The sequence below is a fragment of the Canis lupus genome, chromosome 9, assembly GCF_003254725.2.
Source record: "Canis lupus dingo isolate Sandy chromosome 9, ASM325472v2, whole genome shotgun sequence".
In the NCBI taxonomy this organism is placed as follows: domain Eukaryota; kingdom Metazoa; phylum Chordata; class Mammalia; order Carnivora; family Canidae; genus Canis; species Canis lupus.
The window spans coordinates 50,718,839-50,739,342 of NC_064251.1; the positions used below are offsets into that span (position 1 = coordinate 50,718,839).

General features: G+C 48.5%; 1 protein-coding gene across 7 annotated transcripts in view; it reads left to right on the top strand.

Annotated features, from left to right (window-relative positions):
• The window catches only part of CAMSAP1 (calmodulin regulated spectrin associated protein 1), a 63,778-nt gene that overhangs the window by 14,273 nt on the left and 29,001 nt on the right, over positions 1-20,504 (top strand). For 5 of the 7 annotated variants that reach the window (XM_049114359.1, XM_049114354.1, XM_049114355.1 and 2 more), the window contains 2 exons: positions 7,703-7,965; positions 8,925-9,086. The exons of the other annotated variants lie outside the window; for them this stretch is intronic. In XM_049114359.1, the coding sequence (XP_048970316.1) occupies positions 7,703-7,965; positions 8,925-9,086 (425 nt within the window). The remainder of the gene's footprint in view (positions 1-7,702; positions 7,966-8,924; positions 9,087-20,504) is intronic. 7 annotated transcript variants of the gene reach the window in all.

Consider the following 20,504-nt stretch of genomic DNA (forward strand, 5'->3'; position numbering starts at 1 on the left):
TCGTGCAGAGTTTTGGTCGTGGTCAGTGGGGCGAGGCTGTCCTGGTGCTCCTTCGCCTGGCAGTGCCGCAGGCCTGTCAGCCGGCTTCTGTCACTTGCTGTTTCTGCTGGCTTTGTTCAGGATGGCCTGTCATTTTGCTCATCTGCTTATTTTCATCTGTGCTGAATGGATGAAGTATCTGGAAGACGGTAAGGATCATCAGCAGCCTGAGATGGTGCCTTCCTCTGGAGAATCATGCATTTGCAGACACTGGCCCCAGCCCCCGACCTCCTCACTCCAGTGTGTGGCTCAGGGTGCTCTCAAGGGCTGATGTGCTTCCGGTTCAAGCTTGTTCTCATGGTGCAGCCTTTGGGGTTCCCAGCTGAGAGCGTCTGCAAGGTCACCAGGATTCCTTGCTCCCATTGTCTGAAGACCAAATTTTGCCCTAAGAATTTGGGAGGTGCCAGAAATGCAGCTTACCCTCTTTCTTTTTTTAAGATTTTATTTGAGAGAGAGAGAGAGAGAGACAGCTTGAGCATGCGAGCGAGGGGAGGGCAGAGAGAGAAGCAGGCTTCCACTGAGCAGGGACCCGGATATGGGGTGTGAACCCAGGACCCTGAGGTCATGACGTGAGCTGAAGTCAGATGCTTCTTTGACTGAGCCCCCCGCCCCCCCAGGTGCCCCAGCTCAGCCTCTTTGCACCTGCCCTAGATGGACAGGTCCTCTTGGGACACAGGATGAAACACACCATCTGGGGAGTGTGTCCCAGCAGGAGCTTGGGCTCTGGATTGCAGATTCTCCTGGAACGTGTTCCAGCCTTGCTCTCTTGTCAGTCGGCCCCGCCCTTGAAGGTGTTCATTCTCTGTGGACTGTGTTACGTCCGGTAGTGGAGTGCTCCTGCCCATGCAGGGGCGTAAAGGGACTTACTCTTGTGTTCGGCCACGTTGGGTCACGAGTCTTCCCTTGCCAGGGACGGGGTACTCTGTTTGCACCTCCTTCACACTGGTCCTGCTGGTGGCGCATGCACCGCGGTCCCTGGGGTGTCAGCTGCACGGGCTGTTGCTTCTCTGGGGAGTCTCTGAGGCCTGAGTGAGGCGGGTCTTGCCAGGACTCTGGCTTTAGGGTCTGTGCTCCACTCCTCCCATTGATCACCTTCCCTCCCTAGGGGCCAACCTTGGGAAGTGGTTGTACTCTGGGCCTGGGAGTGGAGGAGGGGGGGAGGAGGGGCCAGGTGAGGGTGATGGGTCGGTTTCCCGCCTTAGCTAGGGCTCCACGGCGTCCCAGGGGTACCCAGTGGTGCTGTGTGCTGGGCCAGCGCCGCTGCCTCTCCACTTCGCGGTGGAGGAGGCTGGGAGGTTTCCTACCCACTCTTGTCTTCACCAGCACCTGGCCGCCTCTGCTCTGGTCTTTGGTTTCCTTCCATTCTGGGACCTCTTTATTCCTGGAGTTTCTCAAAGTTTTAATTAATTCTTTTTTTTTTTTTTTACTTTAAAAATTTCATTTATTTATTTGGGAGAGAGCAAGCATGAGGGCATGAACAGAGGGAGAGGCAGAGGCAGACTCCCCACTGAGCAGGGAGCCTGACATGGGGCTTGATCCTAGGACCCTGAGATCACACCCTGAGCCAAAGGCAGATGTACAACCACTGAGTGACCTAGGTACCCTACTCTGTTTTCTTTGCGGAGTAAATCTGGATTGTATCTTGAACATTCTGACTCTTACAGTGAGACTCTGGTTCCTGTTAAAATCTAGAGAATTGGGTTTGTTTAAAATTTTTATTTTTGTTTATTTTTTAAAAAGATTCTGTCTGAGAGATAGAGCATGAGTGGGGGGAGAAGGAGAAGCAGGTTCCCCACTGAGCAGGAAGCCCCATGTGGGGCTCCATCCCAGGACCTTGGGATCACAACCCAAGCCGAAGGCAGACACTTGACCTATTGAGACCCACAGCTGCCCCGTTTTTGTTTTTTTCTTAAATAGGTATTCATCCCAGTTAGGCAGAGACTGAGTCCCAATGGCCTGCTGTGTGTGGGCCTTAGCTTGGAGCTGGTTTAGTCTTCAAAGCCTCTGGGCCATCTGGCCTGTCCACAGGATACCACCTTGAAACCTGGGCCCCAGTGTCGTTCTCGAGTCATTGCTATGCCGATCAAGCTCCTTGGTGGCACACAGGGGCCACGTGGGTTGTCCAGGACAGTCCACACAGATTTTAGGATTCTGTGTCCAGCACCCCTCCTGCTTTCTGGGGAGGGAGGGGCCCCCAAGGGGCTCTCCTAGAAGGGGTCTGGCTAGAAGACAAGTCTGTGTGTTTCCTATAGCTGAACCTGCCTCAGCAAAACGGGGGGGGGGGGGTGAAAAGAGCCCGCAGGGTGCCCTGTTCCTGCTACTGTGAGGTACGGCTTGGGTACTGGGGCCTTCCGGGTGTGGGGGTCGGCGTTTGTGGGCTCTGCCCAAGTGAGCTGGTTTTCTTTCTTTTCTGTTTGGTGTTTCCAGCTCAGGCTTTGGGTGTGGGCAGAATTCGAAGGCCTCTGGCTCTTTTTATTGCCCGTGTGATGATTTGTGAGGGCTTGTTTCCACGTGTCCACAGTGAGAAGCGGGTAGGTGTCTTCTCGATGGAGACTGTCAAAGCCACCTTTGGAGCCTCTAGTGGTGATTCTCAGCAGCACACATGCTGATGTCTGGGCACCCACATGTGGTGGGAACTGGTCTACACTGGGGCTGGGCACTGCGGGGTTGCTAAAAGGCTTGGGTGATGAGGTGCTGTCCTGCCGGTCACTGGCAGCTGCATGGGCTTTGCTCTCCATAGACCAAGCTAGAGCCTTTTGGGGTCTCGGGCTTCAGTGGGGGCCATAGCGGGGCATTGGCAAGGGCTGCCTTGGCCAGCTGTGGGTGCGGGGACATGGTGTCGGTCCGCGGGATGGAGCCTGGTGCAGCGGGCAGTGACGGCCCAGGTGCTTCCTTGATGCATCTCTCTGACCTGTTGACGGCCTGTGGATGAGAGGGACAGCTAGTGCTTGGGTGAGACTCACAGACTCTAGCTCTGCCCTCAGCACCGTGACTTACCTCCCTGCCTTGGCTGAACCTGCCCCACCCTGGGGACAGCCCAGTAGGAAGTGCAGCAGGCCAATGTGAGGCAGGCCACCCTTGGGGTCTGCTCCCAGTTGCACCCCTTTGCCTGTCTTCTAGACCGTGCACTCTGCCCCCCACGCATCTGCTGCCCATTCCCACTCTCTCCTGCAGTTAGCACCCCCCGACCCTGTCCCTCACACCGCCTGTCACATGCCCCCGTGAGGTCCCCACATTACCCGCCAGCTGCCGTGTATGTGCTGTCCCCATGGGCCCATGTCACCGGCACCGCTGTCCCCCAGATCGCACTGTGGTTGCCACTCAGGCCATGTTGGGGCCCTGGCCACAGCTCTGCTGGGTGGCCAAGCCTTGCCCTCTTGCTTAGGGCCCTCCTGCTCAGCAGACACCCTGCCTCCTGCCTTCCTGGTGTTAGGTGGGAGTCCCTACAGCATGCGGCCACTGCGCTTACACCTGCTGCTCGCCCTACCCGCCCTCCGGTTGTCCTTCCGTCTGTCTTTTCTTCCGTTTGTCCTTCTGTCCATCCATCCTCCCGCCCGTCTGTCCTTCCATCCTTCCTTCCATACATCCGTCTGTCCTTCTGTCCATCTGTCTCAGCCCCAGATGTGGGGCTTCCCCCTCACCCCTTGCTCCCACATTCCAGGCTCCTGGTGTTCCTCCACGGTCTGAGGCCTTCACATGCTGCCATCTGTGGGCCCCACGGCCTCGCTCAGGGCGGAGGCCGTGCTGGCCTCTCAGCCCCTCCGTCCCTCGCCTGTCCTCATGCCGCTCTTCCCAAGGCCAGCGCTGCCTCCTGGTTGTGAATCTGTGAACACCTTTCCATCTTTCCTGTGTGTCATCTCACAGATCATGCCTGCCTGGAATGTTCTCTCCGAGCCCACATTCTGTTGCAGCCCCTTCCCTGACCACCTCCCTGTGTCAGTGTTTGGCTCCTGGCCAGCCTACCCCAAGCTGTCTGACCAGCTTTTCTTCCCTCTCTGTGTGCTCCCCTGGGTGAGAGCGTCTACCTGTGGCTGCGTTATTTAATGCAGTAGGTTCCGGGCTCCATCCGCTGCCAGCCCCTTTCTCCTGCACTTTGATCTCTGTCTTTTGCTGCCTTCTTTGAGATCTCTGCTAGGGTCCCGCAGGCACCTCAGAGACGTCATACCCAGGAGAGAGCATCCCTCTGCCCTGACTGTCCCCTGTGCTTCTGGTTCCTGACAGTAGACGGTACCAGTCTGAGTCTCATCGGCACAGTGGGGAATCTGTCTGTCTTGGTCACACCTAGACCCTGATGCCTGCACCCTTTTCCAGGGCTGCCTGTTCATGGCTGGGCTCTGACATCACTAGGCCCACTGACTGCAGTGGGGCTCTATTGATAGTGATCCTGTCTTCATACTTCCCTGACCCCCTCCCCCCCAGGGCTGTCACATGCGCTCCTACAGGCTGGCCTCAGGCCCCGAGGGACCCCACTGATGCCCCAGGTCCCTCCTGGGGCAGGCAGGTGGTCAGTACTTAGTTGATTGCCCGTTGGGCTAGCGAAGATGTGGCCTGTGCCCCGGGCTGCAGCTGCAGTTCCCAGCTGCAGTTTTCCAGATTCCTCTCGTCAGGGTTGTTCCCTTGTGTGTCCCTATCCTCTCCCTTCCTGCTCCATTGGCCACTGAGAGCCTGGCTGCTTCCTTCCCCAGGAAGCCTCTCTGTCCTCCCTGCCCCGCGGTGCTGGCTCGGTGGCTCATCAGCACCCCAGCACCCTGTCCCCATCTGGGTGGTGCCCAGCGTGTTGTCTGCAGGTCATTCACTTCTTGGTTGTCTTGAGGGTTTCCCCTGAGCAGTGGCTCTACCTCATTTGACTCCCTTCGTTTCTGTGTGGTTTAGGCCCATAGGAGGTGCTCAGTAAATAAACAAGTGAATAATTCTGACAAATTGTTCTTTTGGTTTGTAGACGAAAGGAAGAGTAAGTTACTGGTAACATTCAACGTGTTTACAAAATTGTCTTCTTGTAAATAGTTGTTGACCTGAATAAAACTGATTGTAGATTTCAGAACTTGGGTGAGAGGCCCCAGCAGGAGTTGACCCCACGGAAGCAGGTTGTTAGCTGGCCCTGCTCCCCAGTGAGGGTGGGGCAGGCGCTGGAGGGGTGCAGGTAGGAGGCTGGTGCCCTGGTGGGGGGGATGGGCAGGGATACTGGCAGCAGGAGGCCTTTGTCAAAGTCCAGGCGTTTACCTGGAACCGATGTGTCATTTCCCTGTAGCTCACGGGATCCTGGATCTGCAGTTTATGTGACTTGGTTATGTGATTCCTATGTTCATATTCATATGTAATTGAAAAGTGGTTTGTTCGAATCAATTTATATTATTTTTGAAGCTCCCACTAAGTGGGCCACACACGGAAGACCTTTCTACCCAGGGGGCTGTGAAAGGGAAGGCTCTGTGGAGCCGTGGTTGGTGCTCTCTCCAGCTTTGCCAGGCGTCTGTGTTGAGCTAGAGTGTTTCTACACTTGTACCCCTGGACTCCCGTCCTTCCAAGGGCCAGCCCTCCACTGGGCTGTGTCCTGTCTCCTCTCAGAGCTGTGACTCTGGGGGGCCTTTCTGTGCTGAGTCCGTAGGCCTCTACACTCCTGGAGGGGAGCTCATCAGTTACCTAAGTGAGAGGTGAGGGGCTGGGGCTAGGGGGACTGTGCCATGGTGATGGTTGTCATTCTCTGGGTATATTTCAAAGGGAAAGTCAGGTGGAGTTGCCAGGGGTTTGGCAGGAAGAGAACTGGATGACCGTGAAGCTTTTGGTTGGAGCAGCTGACCTTGAGATGGAGCCCGGGGTGGGGGGAGGTAGAGTTCACTCACAGGCAGATTAGGCTCCATGGCCAGCAGCCTTCACATGCCCCTCCCACGGAGGCAGAGAGATGGAGGAGCCTGGGGGTTGTCCTGAGCAGTGTCAGCTGGCCCACTGCCCTCCTGCCCGGGTCAGCCATGCACCTTTCCTGACAACCTACTCAGATCGTGGGCTCCCTGGCTCGGTGTCCTCCCCCCGACTTCCATCCTGCTTGGGACCAGCGTTGAGTCCTCCACGTGTGTCCTCCTGGGACGGCTCCTGTCCCTCCCTTAGCCTCCCACTCACGTGTCACCATCACCTACCAAGAAAGCAGAAATCTCTTCCCACCATGTTTTGCACTGGGACTCCCTTCTTTTATTACAGGTATGATCTGTTTCAGAACTTGGGATGATAACAGAATAGGATGGTCTCTGACAGGATCTGTTCCTCCCTGAGCAGGTTGCTGGTTTGTCCCTGAGGCGAGCATATGTCCCTCCAGCCTTGCAGACCTGGCCCTGGCCCTGTGTGCCTACAGGGCTGCTGTGGGGGCTCTAAGGCTCTGTGAACCAGAACTGAACCACGGTGCTTGAAAACAAAAGGGCAGCAGAAATGTTAGTTACTGTCAGAAATAATGGGCGGAGACATGGAGCAGCCCCAGACCCACAATGAAGTGATTCAGGGCTCTGAGTATAGTGCCCATGACAAGGAAGAGGGCGAGGGGCAGGGAACAGGGTAGAGGGTACGGTTGGAGGTCACTGGTAAGGTCGCCCCTTCTTCCAGGATGGTGCAGGGAGAGGGCGTGCTGGCATGGGGGTTTCCTTCACCAGCCTTCCTGGAGAGACTAGGCTTGTGTGAAGCCTTCTGCAGGTTGGGATGGTTCCAGAACTCAACCATGGTGGAGGTCCAGGGCTGGAGAGTCAGAGGTATGTGGGCTTCCCTGGAGAGGTCATCCTGACTCTGTAACTTCATGTTTCCCAGTCTCCTTGAGTACAGAGTGTCCCCCACTTTTGGGGGGACTGTTGTTGACATCTTGCAGAGCAAGCGTGAGGGACGCCATTGGGGAGGCCATTCCAGACATTTGGAAAGTGAGTGTCCCCAGCTGTACATGGGTGGCTGGTGTTTTTGTGTGGGAAGTGGTCTAGATACTGAGTCAGGTGGGTTCACAGTTGGTCTCTGCTGCTTGTGACCTTGGGCACATGGTGTACTCTCTCTGCCTCCATTTCCCCATGTGTAACGCAGGGACAGAAGTCTCCATTTGATGGAATCGTGGTGATGTTTAATTGACACAGCTCATGTGGCACCGATGTGCCTGCTCCAAAGTCAGGTGAAGGCCTGGTACTGCTGTTTGGAGTTTGTCATGATGCCCGCAGCCCAGCCTTCCCCTCTGTAAAAACCATGGTGATTGGCCTCGCTCTCCTCTCCCGTTGGATGTCAGAAAACAGATGCACCTGATACCCTCCCCAGGACTGACATGGGGTGTGCTGCATACCGTCCCATAGGGACCAGGTGCCGGGTGGTCCTGTGTGCTGCATGCAGCCCCCGAGCGTGAGCAGGTGCCATGCTGCCAAGCCCCAACTGCCCCCCAGGGCTCCCACACCTGCTTCTCACTACTCTACGTCAGGAGAGTTGCTCCTCCTGGGTGTGGTGGTGTGGTTGCTAAGGGGTGTGCACTACCCACACCGCCCAGGTGGGGTTAGCCGCCTGTTTGCAGGTGGAGAAGGTGTGTGGGATGGTGCCGTTTGTAGTGGGATCTTTTTATGTTGTTAGTCACCCATCGTGATGAATGGCAACTCTGTCCTTTGTTAGCATTTTGAACATAACGTGTCATGCTCATGTGGTAATCTCTTCCTTGGCTTAGATAACATCCCCGAGGACCTCAGGGACCCCTTTTACATTGACCAGTATGAGCAAGAGCACATCAAACCGCCTGTCATCAAGCTCCTGCTGTCCAGCGAGCTTTACTGCCGTGTTTGCAGCCTCATCCTGAAGGGGGACCAGGTGGCCGCCTTACAGGGACACCAGTCTGTCATCCAAGCCCTGTCCCGGAAAGGGATTTACGTGATGGAGAGCGATGACACCCCTGTGACGGATCCCGACCTCAGCCACGCGCCCATAAAGATGGTGAGCATCCTGTGTGCTCGTAGGGGCAGGGGCTGCCTCTCCCCAGCGGTGACTGCTTCTGGTGCCACGGCACCTGCTCGGCGCTCCAGCCTGTCATGCTGCCAGCTGTCCCTCTGCAGCTCAGCTGCACGCCTGTGGTGAAGTCAGCCTCAAAACTTGCGCAGATGGCACAAGCCTGAGTGTCCCACAGGATGGCCAAGGTTTGCGCCTGTGCAGTGACATCCTGAGCTGTGCATCTCTTTTAGTGCTGTGATTTTGGAGAAAGGGGAAGGAGTCACTTCCTCTCAGCTCTCTTCCTCCCTAGGAGTGCTCTGGACACCAGGGTTACATTGAAGCATGTTAATGAAAACATTTGGAGGCACATTTTTTGCAGATGTTTTGGTAAACAGTTGTTGAGCCTAGCCTGTCAGTTTGTTTCATGTGTGTCATGTTTTTGTGTCCAGATAAAGAAGTAAATGTACCTCTTTCTCTCCTTCCCCATTTTTTCTTTGGAAGCTGCACCGCCGATGTGACTTTTCCAGACTCCTCTGGGTCAGCGATTTTTGGTGCCTCCCATGTTGTGGGTTTGGCCGTTCATTGGCGTTTTGCATTCTTTTGAGTTCTGGGAAGAAATGGTGCAAAGGTGTGGTGTAATTTTAGCATGCAGAGCTCCTGACTGGTACCCAGGGACCTGTTCGTGGTCATGCAGCCTCGGGCACATCTCTTCCCCTTGTGCCTTTTCCCTTAGGCATAAGTAGAGATGCCACCCTTGGGGCTCTTTGGGTTGCTGTGGAGATGAGAAAGGCTCAGAGCCCTCCACGCTACAGGGTGCTGAGCTGGCTGGACCCTGGGGATGGGTAACATGCAGATAATGACCTCGAAACAACAGAATTGGGTCAGAGTTTGTGAGCAGGGTCTCTGTGTTGAACCTCATAGGAGAGGTGGGTTTGGGCCACCCTCACTGTTGCCTCTGCTCCCAGAGTGCCCACATGGCGATGGTGGATGCCCTCATGATGGCCTACACCGTGGAGATGATCAGCATCGAGAAGGTAGTGGCCAGCGTCAAGCGCTTCTCAACATTCAGTGCCTCGAAAGAGCTTCCATACGACCTCGAGGATGCCATGGTGTTCTGGGTCAACAAGGTGAGTGCTGGGAGCCATGGCCAGAATGGAACAAGGGACACGGGTTGTCTCCTAGAGCAGTGTGAATGGGCTGGGTGCTCCTTGGGGGCCAGGTGCTCTCCCCGCCAGAGGAGGGGAAGCACCCTCCTCGGGTGTCACGCTGAGAACCAGGCCCTAGCAGGGGCCACAGAAGCAATAAATCAATGTGCTGTGTCCAGCAGTGTGTCTACTACAGTGCAAACAGAACACACAGGTGTGCTCCTGAACGTGAAAAGGAAGGGTGTGAGCGGGGTATGATGAGTAGTGCATGTTTATGGTTTGAATTATTACATTCTGTTTATTTTTATCTCAGCACTTAATGTGCATTCAAGGAGTGCTTGATTCTATAAGGTATTTCGATGATTAAAAGTGGTATTTTGGGATCCCTGGGTGGTGCAGCGGTTTGGCGCCTGCCTTTGGCCCAGGGCACTATCCTGGAGACCCGGGATCGAATCCCACGTCGGGCTCCCGGTGCATGGAGCCTGCTTCTCCCTCTGCCTGTGTCTCTGCTTCTCTCTCTCTCTCTCTCTCTCTCTCTCTGTGACTATCATAAATAAATAAAAATTAAAAAAAAAGATAAATACTTTAAAAAAAAAAAAAAGTATTTTTCTGGGCAGCCCAAGTGGCTTAGCGGTTTAGTGCCGCCTTCAGCCCAGGGTATGATCCGGGAGACACAGGATCGAGTCCCACACTGGGTTCCCTGCATGGAGCCTGCTTCTCCCTCTGCCTGTGTCTCTGCCCCCCCCCCCCCCCATGAATAAATAAATCTTAAAAAAAAAAAAAGTGGTATTTTTCTAAGTGCTGTTTTCTCCTTTTATGTTTAGAAGCTTACAGTGTAATCTTTTATACAACGTATAGAAAGAGTATTTTTAGTGGCATATGATCATTTGTAGCATTACCTTACCCAGACTTTTTGGTTGTTAAGCATCCTTATTTACAGAAAGGTGTGCACTGAGGGACCCTTGGCTAATAAAGCAGAGGAAATAGAAGAAGAGGAAATAGAACTTCCCTGTGAAGTTGTTTGAGTATGCCACAAATTTTAAATGGTTTCATTATATAGTTTATGCATGTATTCTCTATTATGTAAGGGTTTAATAAGAGGCAGGATAAAAATTGGTGACTGTGGAATTGGTCAAGGAGCATGACAAAGCCAGGCCGTGGTGTGTGGCCCCCTTAAAAGGGCCTCCTTCATTGTTGTGAGGAGGGAGGCCTTATGTCAAAGCCGTGTTGTGACTTCTAACCAAGATGCCCTATTGTTCACTTGGTTTTCTACCCAGATGTGGGAAGACAAATAAATGGGGAATCAAATAAATGGGCAGACGACCTTAAATCTCTGCTCAGTGAGGTACAGGGCTTATTCAGTGTTCACTGGAACCTCTGGGTCCTAGTGTGGACTTGGAAGCTGACCATTGGCCAGAAGGTCACCTCTTGGCGGTGGGCACAAGTCTGACTTGTCCTCTGGCTTTGTGTAATCCTGTGCATGTGGGAAGCATCCACAAGACCTTGGTTAAAAAATGATGTCAGGACTGGTACATGTGTCCATAGAAAACTGAATCTTATTTTTATTTATTTTTTTTTTAGAGAAGGAGAGTGGTGGGGAGGGACAGAGGGAGAGGGAGAGACTCTTAAGCAGGCTCTGTGCTGAGCATGAAATCCGACTTGGGGCTGGATCTCACAATCCTGAGATCATGACCTGAGGCAAAATCAAGAGTCAGATGCTTAACCACTGAGCCACCCAGGTGCTTCTTGGGCGATATTTCTGTAAGTCCCAAAATGAACCTCCTATGGTCAAGAGTTCAAGTGTCGTTGGTGTTTTGTCATTGACATACAGTGCTGTGTTAGTGTCAGATGTACAACATAGTGATTGGACGAGTCTGTACATCATGCTGTGGTTGCCACAAGGTGTGGCTAGCATCTGTTCCACACAGCCTCCATAGGGTATCCCGCCCCTAACACAATTAGGTGTTTCCAGGTGCCAGCTGTAAGTTGAGACTTGGCTTTGGCGCTATGGGGAAGGGTAGCTGAGGCCCGGGTGTGCTGGCTCCATAGGTGGCCATGAGCATATTCCTCCCATGCATGACTGGGGCAGTGATTGCCATGTAGCTGAGGGTCAATTTTAAAGGCTTTAGACTGGTTTTTGCCAAATTTCTGACCATAATGATTGTACTGTTTTTTTTCATACTGTGAGTCCGTGGAGGTGTCTTATTCCATGATTTCCCATAGATTGGATATTACAAAAAAAAAAAAAAAAACCTTGCCATTTTTGGGGCAGCCCGAGTGGCTCAGTGGTTTAGTGCCGCCTTCAGCCCAAGGCCTGATCCTGGAGACCTGGGATCGAGTCCCATGTCGGGCACCCTGCATGGACCCTGCTTCTCCCTCTGCCTGTGTCTCTGTCTCTCTGTCATCAATCAATAAATAAAATCTTAAAAAAAAAAATCTTGCCATTTTTAAAGGTGAAAAATAGTGCTTTTTCTTTTATTTTTTCATTCACTGGTAAAATCAATGTTTAAAAAATAGAGTATATGCTTGGCTATTTGTCCTTCTTTTTGGTAAATTGCGTTTGTTATCTTTGGCCATATTTCTTTGGAAGCAGGGTATATTCCTTTTCTCCTCTGCTTCATCAAGTTTCTTGTATATTAAGGGTGTTCTCCATATGCCATATTTTTATATATAACTTTCCAGCTTCTTGCTGCCTGTGTTTGCTTGTGGACTTGGCTGATACACAGAACATGATCTTCACGTGGTTCAACAGCATCACTTTTATCTACTCACATGTGTTTTCTGGTATTAATCTCTGTATTTTAAAGAAATGCACTCTTACTGATGCTGTATCCGCCTGTGGTAGGCATTGCCTCTGGATTTACTATTAGCACATGTGACCCTCCCCTTGGGTCCTTGTGGGCCAGCTGTGGTCACATGGCCTGCGATGATTGGATCTGTACTCAGATGTGACATTACCACAACTAAGAATGACATTTTCACAGCTCATGACCCTTTTCTTGTGCCACACTCTGGTTTTCCTGGAGTTAATACTTGATTATTTTTCATGATCATTTTTTGTCCTTGCCCAAGAGTTACATTTTTATTCAGTGTTTTCCATGTTTTGCTATTTCCTTACCATTTCCATATGAATGTAAATTTCTTACATTGATAGATTTTCCCTAGTGTGTTCTCTGATGATGACTGAGTGGTGGGCTCTGGCCGAGGGCTCCCCCCACACATACTACTTTCACGTGGTTTCTCTCCAGTGTGGATTTGCAGGTGTCAGATAAGGGGTGCACTCACTCAGAAGGTTTCTGGCACTTGCTGCATGTAGGGCTCCTCTGATGCAGGGCTAGATGCGCCCCCATGCTCTGTGCACTTGAGAGTGTTTCCCTGACCTATGATGAGATGTGAGTTCCACAAAGCCTTTCCTACATGGACTGTGGCTCTGGGCCTCTGTAATGTGGGTCCTCTGATGCCAGACAGCTTAGAGCTGGGCCTGAAAGCCTTTCCACCTTTATTTTGCCAGGTGGGTTTTCTTGCCACTGAAAACTGCTACGTGTTTAATAAGGTTCGGGCTTTTGAGATTTCACATATGGTGAGTTTTCTCTCCAGCATCAATCTTTGAATCTTCTTTGCTGTGGTTATAGATAGTGTTCCCAAGGTTCCTGCTGTGGGAGTACACTTGAGTACACCTTGAAGCTTTTCTCACTGCCGAGCTGGCCTATTTCCACTTGGGAAGGTATTTCTGTGGGTTTGCTTCCTTTTCATGTTTGACTCTGTGTCTGGGTACTGTCACCCCCTTCAGCCTAGAGTCACAGGCGTGTCAGGCAACCTGAGTTTTTTTCTGTTTCGCATCACTTCCAGGGACTGTCCTGCCCCGCCTGGGGTGGCTAGGTGGTGGCTATGTAGGCTCTTGCATACCTGTCCTCTGGCACTTGCCTCACAACCATTTGGAGACCCTTTGGTGTCCATGCTGGGCCAGTGCACTTGGCTCCTTCTCAGCCTGTGCCTCTGCTGGGAGCACGTCTGGACATGGAACCATGCTTAGAGGCTGCAGCTTTCCCAGCGTTTCCTAGCTTCTGAACAAGCCTCTTTCTCTCCCCGTGGGTGCTCAGGCACTCTGCCTTCCCTAGGATTGGGACTCCCCACCGTGCTTTTCTCCAGATTCCCTGCTCTGTGTGTGTGGCTGAGCTGTCCTCTATCCCCACAGTTCTGGAGGTTAACCATGACCATATCTTGCCGTGGCTTTTAAAATTTTTCTTGATGCCCAGCCAGTTGCCTTAGTCTTTGACAAACAAAACCCAGTTTCACTGCTGTATGATTTGCATGCGATAAATAGGCCCATTTCTTTGAGTTTTGACAAGTGGCTATCTGTTTAACATTCACAATCAAGGTAACATTTCCATCACCCTCAAAAAGTTCCTTTGTGTCCCTTTGCAGTTAATCCTTAAGCCTGGGTTACTACTGATGTGCTTTCTTTACTGGGAATTAGTTTTATCTCTTTTAGGTTTTGATAGAAATGGATCATGTGTATGTTACTCATTTTGTGTCTGGGTTTCTTTCACAAAAGAAGTGAAAATGAAACAAAATGAAAACGAAAAGTGGAACAAAATGATTCCAAAATATTTTAAGATTTTATTTATTCATGAGAGACACAGAGAGGCAGAGACACTGGCAGAGGGAGAAGCAGGCTCCCTGTGGGGAGTCCAATGTGGGACTCGATCCCAGGACCCTGGATCACGACCTGAGCCGAAGGCAGATGCTTAACCACTGAGCCACCCAGGCGCCCCAATAATTCTGAAATTGCACCTGTCAGTGGTTTTCTTTTCATCCTCTGGAGTATTCCATTGTATGAACAGAGCAGTTTCCCTGTTCCCCGATGGTGGACGCTATGGTTGTTTCCACAGTTGTCTCTTGTGAATAAAGCTGCAAGAAACATTTGTGTACAGGTCTCACAGGCAGATGTGTTTTCATTCTTCGAGTAGCATACTTAGGAGTAGAATTGCCAGGTCAGCGATAAGGACATAGTGAACATTAGAAGAAACTGCCAAAGTATTTTGCAAAGTGATGATGCCATTTGAAGCTCCTACTGCTAAGGGAGTCCCATTTGCTCCAGACCATTGGCAGTGCTTGGCATAGTCAGTCTTTCAGTGGGAGCTGTTGGAGTGGATGTGTAAAGCTATCTTGCGTGGTTTTCATTTGCATTTCCCTAACAACTGAAGACATTTGTTATATATTCTTTGGTTAGGTGCATGTTCAAATGTTTTGCCCAATTTTAGGTTTTGTATCTATGCACCAGTTTTGGTAACTTGTGACTTTCAAGGAATTCCTCAATTTTATTTAAATGGTTGAACTAAATTATTATCCTTTAAATGTGTGTATGTCTGTAGTGATGTCTCCTGTTTCTGGCTCTGGGTAATTTCTGTTACTTTTTTTCTTTCCTTAGTTTGGTTTGGTTTGTCAATCTTCTAAAAACCTGCTTTAGATTTTTACTGATTTCTTCTATTTTGGGTTTAACTTCTCTTACTTTAAATTAATTTTTCTATTTATTTTGAATTCAGTTTGCTTTCCTTTCTAGTTTAAGGTAGAAGGTGAGTTCTTTCAAACCTTTGTTCATTTCAGGCTGGTAGCTCCTTTCTGAGCAGGTGCCTGCCCTGTTCGTGTGCTGTGGTGTTGGTCCTCATCACCCATTTTCAGTTTCACCTGCAGGGTCCCACTTTCTCTGTGGGTTACCGAGAAAAGTGTGGTTTGGTTTCCACCCATCTGGGGAAGGTGATTCTAGATTTGAGTACTTTGCTTTCAAATTTGTTGTGCTCAGATAGTATAGTCTGTGATTTTGGTCCCAAATCTATTGAGATTTGTTTTATGGCCCACCGTGTGGTTTTGTAGAATGTTTTGTGGGCTCTTGAACATGGTGCTCTGCGTGTGGGCACAAACTGGCTGTGGGTGCTGTTCATGGCCCTGGCCCATGGCCACTGTGACAGGACTTGAGGTCTGCACTGTCTGTTATTGGTTTTACTCTGCTGTGTTGGTGTTTGTAGTCTGCTGGTATGTTTGCATCTTGGAGGCTTTCTGTATCATCTTGGTGGATCAATCCTTTGGTCATCACGAAATGTCTATCTCTCTCACAGGCAATGGTCTTGTCCCTAGGTCCACCTTGTTTTCTCTAGTGTGGCTACTCCAGCTTTCTAAACACTGGTGCCCATGTGATGTATCCTTTCCCTTCCTCATAGTTTTATTTTTTTACTCTCATCTGTCTTTCCTTTTCCTTTTCCTTTTCCTTTTCCTTTTCCTTTTCCTTCTTTTTTCAGTAATCTCTCCACCCAACTTGGGGCTTGAACACACAATCCTGAGATCAAGAGTTGTAGGTTCTACCAGGTTCCTCTTTCTTGAGCCTTACTTTTAATTAAAAGTAAGAGAAGTTAAACCCAAAATAGAAGAAAGAAATCAGTAAAAATCTAAAGCAGGTTTTTAGAAGATTGACAATCTAAACCAAACCAAGGAAAGAAAAAAAGTAACAGGAATAACCCAGAGCCAGAAACAGGAAACATTACTACAGACATACACACATTTATCTTTTTATGTATAAAAAGATAAAATCTTTTTTATCTTAAAAAAGAATAAAGTGAGAGTCTGCCTTATTTTTGAAATGTTTAGACCAATTACATCTAATGTGATTATTGAGAAATCCAGGTTTGATATCTTATCTGCTTTCTATTTATCTCATTTTTTTCCTTTTCTTTCTTCTTTTATGGCTTCTTTTGGGCTGGTTATTTCTGACTTTTTTTTTTTTTTAAGATTTTATTTATTTCATGAGACACACACACACACACACACACACACACACACACACACACACACAGGCAGAGACACAAGTAGAGGGAAAAGCAGGTTCCCTGCAGGGAGCCTGATGAGGAATTCAATCCCGGGCCTCCAGGATCACGCCCTGGGCTGAAGGTGGTACTAAACTGCTGAGCCACCTGGGCTGCCCTGGACTGGGTATTTCTTAGTACTCTGTTTTATACAGTAGTTTTTGGGAGCTGGTTAAGAGTTTACAATATGTGTCTTTAGTTCTTTATAGTTTACTTTAGATACAGTGATAACCATTTCACAAATGATGTCATTTCCCTTCCTGGCCTCCATGATGCTGTTGTCATTTACTTTACTTTTATCTCACATATACTAGTTTTGCTTTCAACAGTTAGATTCTTCTATTTTTTCATTATTATTATTATTTTTAATTTATTTTTTTATTTGAGGGAGAGAGTATGTGTGAACAAGGCAGGGAGGGGCAGAGAGAGAGGGAGAGAATCCCAAGCAGACTCCTTGCCACGACCCTGAGATCATAACCTGAGCTGAAATCAAGAGTTGGACACTTAATTGACTGAGCCACCCAGGGGCCTCCAGATATCTTCTAATATAATTGAAAATAGGGACTGTTTATCCACAGACTTTCCATTTTTTTTTTTTTTAATTTTTATTTATTTATGATAGTCACAGAGAGAGAGAGAGAGGCAGAGACATAGGCAGAGGGAGAAGCAGGCTCCACCGGGAGCCTGATGTGGGATTCGATCCCGGGTCTCCAGGATCACGCCCTGGGCCAAAGGCAGGCGCCAAACCGCTGCGCCACCCAGGGATCCCCAGACTTTCCATTTTTATTGCTCATTCCTTTGTGTAGATAAAGAGCTCTCAAACTTTTGGTCTCAGGTCCCCTTTACACTCTTTCTGTCAAGATTTTATTCATGAGAGACACAGAAAGAGAGGCAGAGGCCCAGGCAGAAGGAGAGGCAGGCTCCATGCAGGGACCCCGATGCGGGACTCGATCCCAGGACTCCCGGATCACGACTTGAGCCAAAGGCAGACGCTCAACCACTGAGCCACCCAGGTGTCCCCCACTTTACACTCTTAAAAATTACTTAAAAATGTATTTTAAAGAATTAAAAAAAATTTAATCAATATTTTACCATTTAGACATTAAAAACAAAAATTTAATAATTTGCTTAATAGTAACAGTAAACTCATTTCATGTTAGTAATTATTATAAATAATGTATTTTTATGAAGAATAACTATTTCCAGAAGAAAAAAATATTTTACAGTTTTGTACATTTCTTTAGTATCTGTCCTCCTGGAAAATAAGTTGGATTTTCTTATCTGCTTTTGCATGGAATTTGCTACAGTGTGTTTCTGTTGAAGTGTATGAAGATGCATCTTTGTGTGGATACATAGCTTGAAGAGAGGAGAGTGTGGATGGATGTGTTTGAGATGATAGTGTCGCAGGATGCCATCCTCTCTTCTACTCTCGATGTGGCCTCTTCTTTATGATGAGCTGTGCAGACTCTGGGCTGCCAGTCTTTGTGCCATCTTCTGGATTATTTGCACAGATGTGGATGATGTCTGGGTGTATCTGTGGGACAAGGGAAGCTTAGGGTCCTCCTATTTCACTGTCTTCCCTGCAAGTCCATATGCACTTCTCTTTTGTTTGTACACCGAAACCCAAAAAGCAGTAGTTTTCTTTTTTTTAAGATTTTATTTATTTATTCATGAGAGACAGAGAGAGAGAGAGGCGCAAAGACACAGGCAGAGGCAGAAGCAGGCTCCATGCAGGGACCCTGACATGGGATAGAGCCCGATGTGGAACTTGATCCCAGGTCTCCAGTATCGGGCCCTGGGCTGAAGGTGACGCTAAACCACTGAGCCACCTGGGATGCCCAAGTAGTAGTTTTCTTTTCTTTTCTTTTTTTTTTTTTTTAAGATTTTATTTATTTATTATTTTATTTATTTATTTATTAAGATTTTATTAATTTATTATTATTTATTTATTTAAAGATTTTATTTTATTTAAGATTTTATTTATTGTCTCTGAGAGACACACAGAGAGAGAGAGGCAGAGACACAGGCAGAGGGAGAAGCAGGCTCCATGGAGGGAGCCCGATGTGGGACTCGATCCTGGGTCTCCAGGATCACGCCTTGGGCTGAAGGCGGCGCTAAACCGCTGACCCACCTGGGGTTGCCCCCAAGTAGTAGTTTTCAAAGATTAATCACAATATGAGATTTGAAACTATTACCAATTCTTAAAAATTTTTTAGATAAAATTGACATTATAAAATATGCTATTTTAAAGTCTACAGTTCCATTTTTTTTTTAAGATTTTATTTATTCATGAGAGAGAGAGGAGGCAGAGGTAGGAAGAAGCAGGCTCCCCATGGAGTTGGGAGCCCATTGTGGGGCTCGATCCCAGGACCCTGGGATCACGACCTGAGTCGAAGGCAGACACTTAATGGACTGAGCCACTCAGGCACCCCTTGTAGTTTTTAATATATTCACAAGGTTGTACAGCTGTCATCACCAATTTCAAACGTTTTGATCATGTCTAGAAGGAAACTACCCATCACCACTCACTCCTTGTCCCCACCCCAGCCCCTGACAACCACAGACCTGCTTCCTGTCTCTGTGGAGTTGCCAGCTGAGGGAATTACACACCAGCAGGACCATATACTGCAGCCTTCTGTGTCTGGCTTCTTTCGGTGTCATGTGTTCTCCTGCCACCCAGGTCGTAGCATGCACCGGTACTTCATTCCTTTGTACGACTGAATGGTCCCTCCGTTGTGCAGATGAGCCATGCTGTCTCTGTGTACTCATCAGCAGATGGGACGTTGGGGTTGTGTCCACTTTCTGGCTGTCATAGATAGTGCTGCTGTGGTCGTTTGTGTATGAGATTTTGTTTGGATGTGTGTCCAAGTTTCTTGGGTATTTAGGGATGGAATTCCTGGGCGGAAACTCAGTGTTTACCTTCTTGAAGGAGTGCACCATTTTACATTTCTTCAGCAGTGTCTGAGGCTTCCAGTGTCCCACGTCCTTGCTGGCACTCAGTTTCTGATTATTTGATGTGCACCGTTCTAGAGGATGTGAAGTGGTGTCTCGTGGCTTAGGTCTGAATCTCCCTAATGATGGGAGCTTCTTCTCATTTCCATGTGCGTGTAGGACATTTGTAGGTCTTCTCTGGAGAGAATTCTCTTTATATCCTTTGTCCATTTTGAAATCAGATTCTTTGTCATTTTATTGTTATAAGAATTCCTTTATTTGTTCCAGATACTAGATCAGTGACTTTTGTCTCTGGTTATATTATTATTATTATTTATTTTTTTTTAATTGATTTTATTTTTTCATGAGAGACACAGGGAGAGGCAGAGACCTAGGCAGAGGGAGAAGCAGGCTTCCTATGTGGGACTTGATCCCAGGACCCTGGAATCACACTCTGAGTCGAAGGCAGATGCTTAACCACTGAGCCACCTGAGTGCCTCTGTCTCTGGTCATATTAAAAGTCCACTTATGGTTCCTGTGTTCTTCCTGGCCCTGCCACTCACCACAACTTTGTGAACTCACACACCGGTCATTTGGAGCATGGTGCATGGAGGGCTGTAGAGATCTTCTCAACGTTGTCAGATCTCGTGAATGGTATCAGAAATTACATTCGTTAACGTCACCATCAGTCTAATCGGAAAATCCTTTCCACAGTAGAAAGCTGTCTAGCAAATGACAGAAGCACATTTTCCAAAGTATTTTTTATTATGAAAAATTGTAAATGTGAAGAAATATACAGAGAACACCCATGTACCTACACTTAAATTTTACATTTTGTGATACTTGCTCTATTATTTATCCATCTGTCCATCTCTTTTGATTCACTTACTTTAAAATTTATGTATATTGATTTTTCTTCTTTTTAAGACAGATTTTCTACTTTCTTGATTGATTTGCTTGAGTTCATTTATCTGTATTCTTGTTTATTTGTGTTAAGATTTATTTATTTGAGAGCAAGAAAACACTAGTGGTGGGGAGGGGTAGAGGGAGAAACCTGATGCTCTATCCCAGAACCCTGGGATCATGACCTGAGCTGAAGGCAGACACTTAACTGACTGAGCCACCCAGACGCCCTATCTGTATTCTAGTTTAATAAAACATTAGTTCTCTGTTTTTTCATTTGATTGTAGCTTTGACCACATCCCTTGAAGCATTGATGAGTATTTTTCTCCATGATTTTATTTATTTTTTAAAGATGTATTTATTTTCGTGGGGGACAGGGTGGGGGAAGGACAGAGGGAGAAGGAGAGAGAATCCTTAAGCAGATTCCATGCTGAGTGAAGAGCCCGACTTGGGGCTTAATCTCGGACCCCAAGATCATGACCTGAGCCAAAACTGAGAGTTGGAAGCTCAACCGACTGAGCCACTCAGGTGCCCCTCCATGGTATTATTTTATAATTGCAATTTTGATTTTATCTTTGGGTTAATCATTCAGGAGAGAATACTTTAATTTCTAATAAGCTGTATTCGTTGTTTAAGGGGTGTACAATTAAATTTTACTATTAATGTTTATTTGGTGTCACGTGTGAATGGGTAGGGGACATGTGAGCTA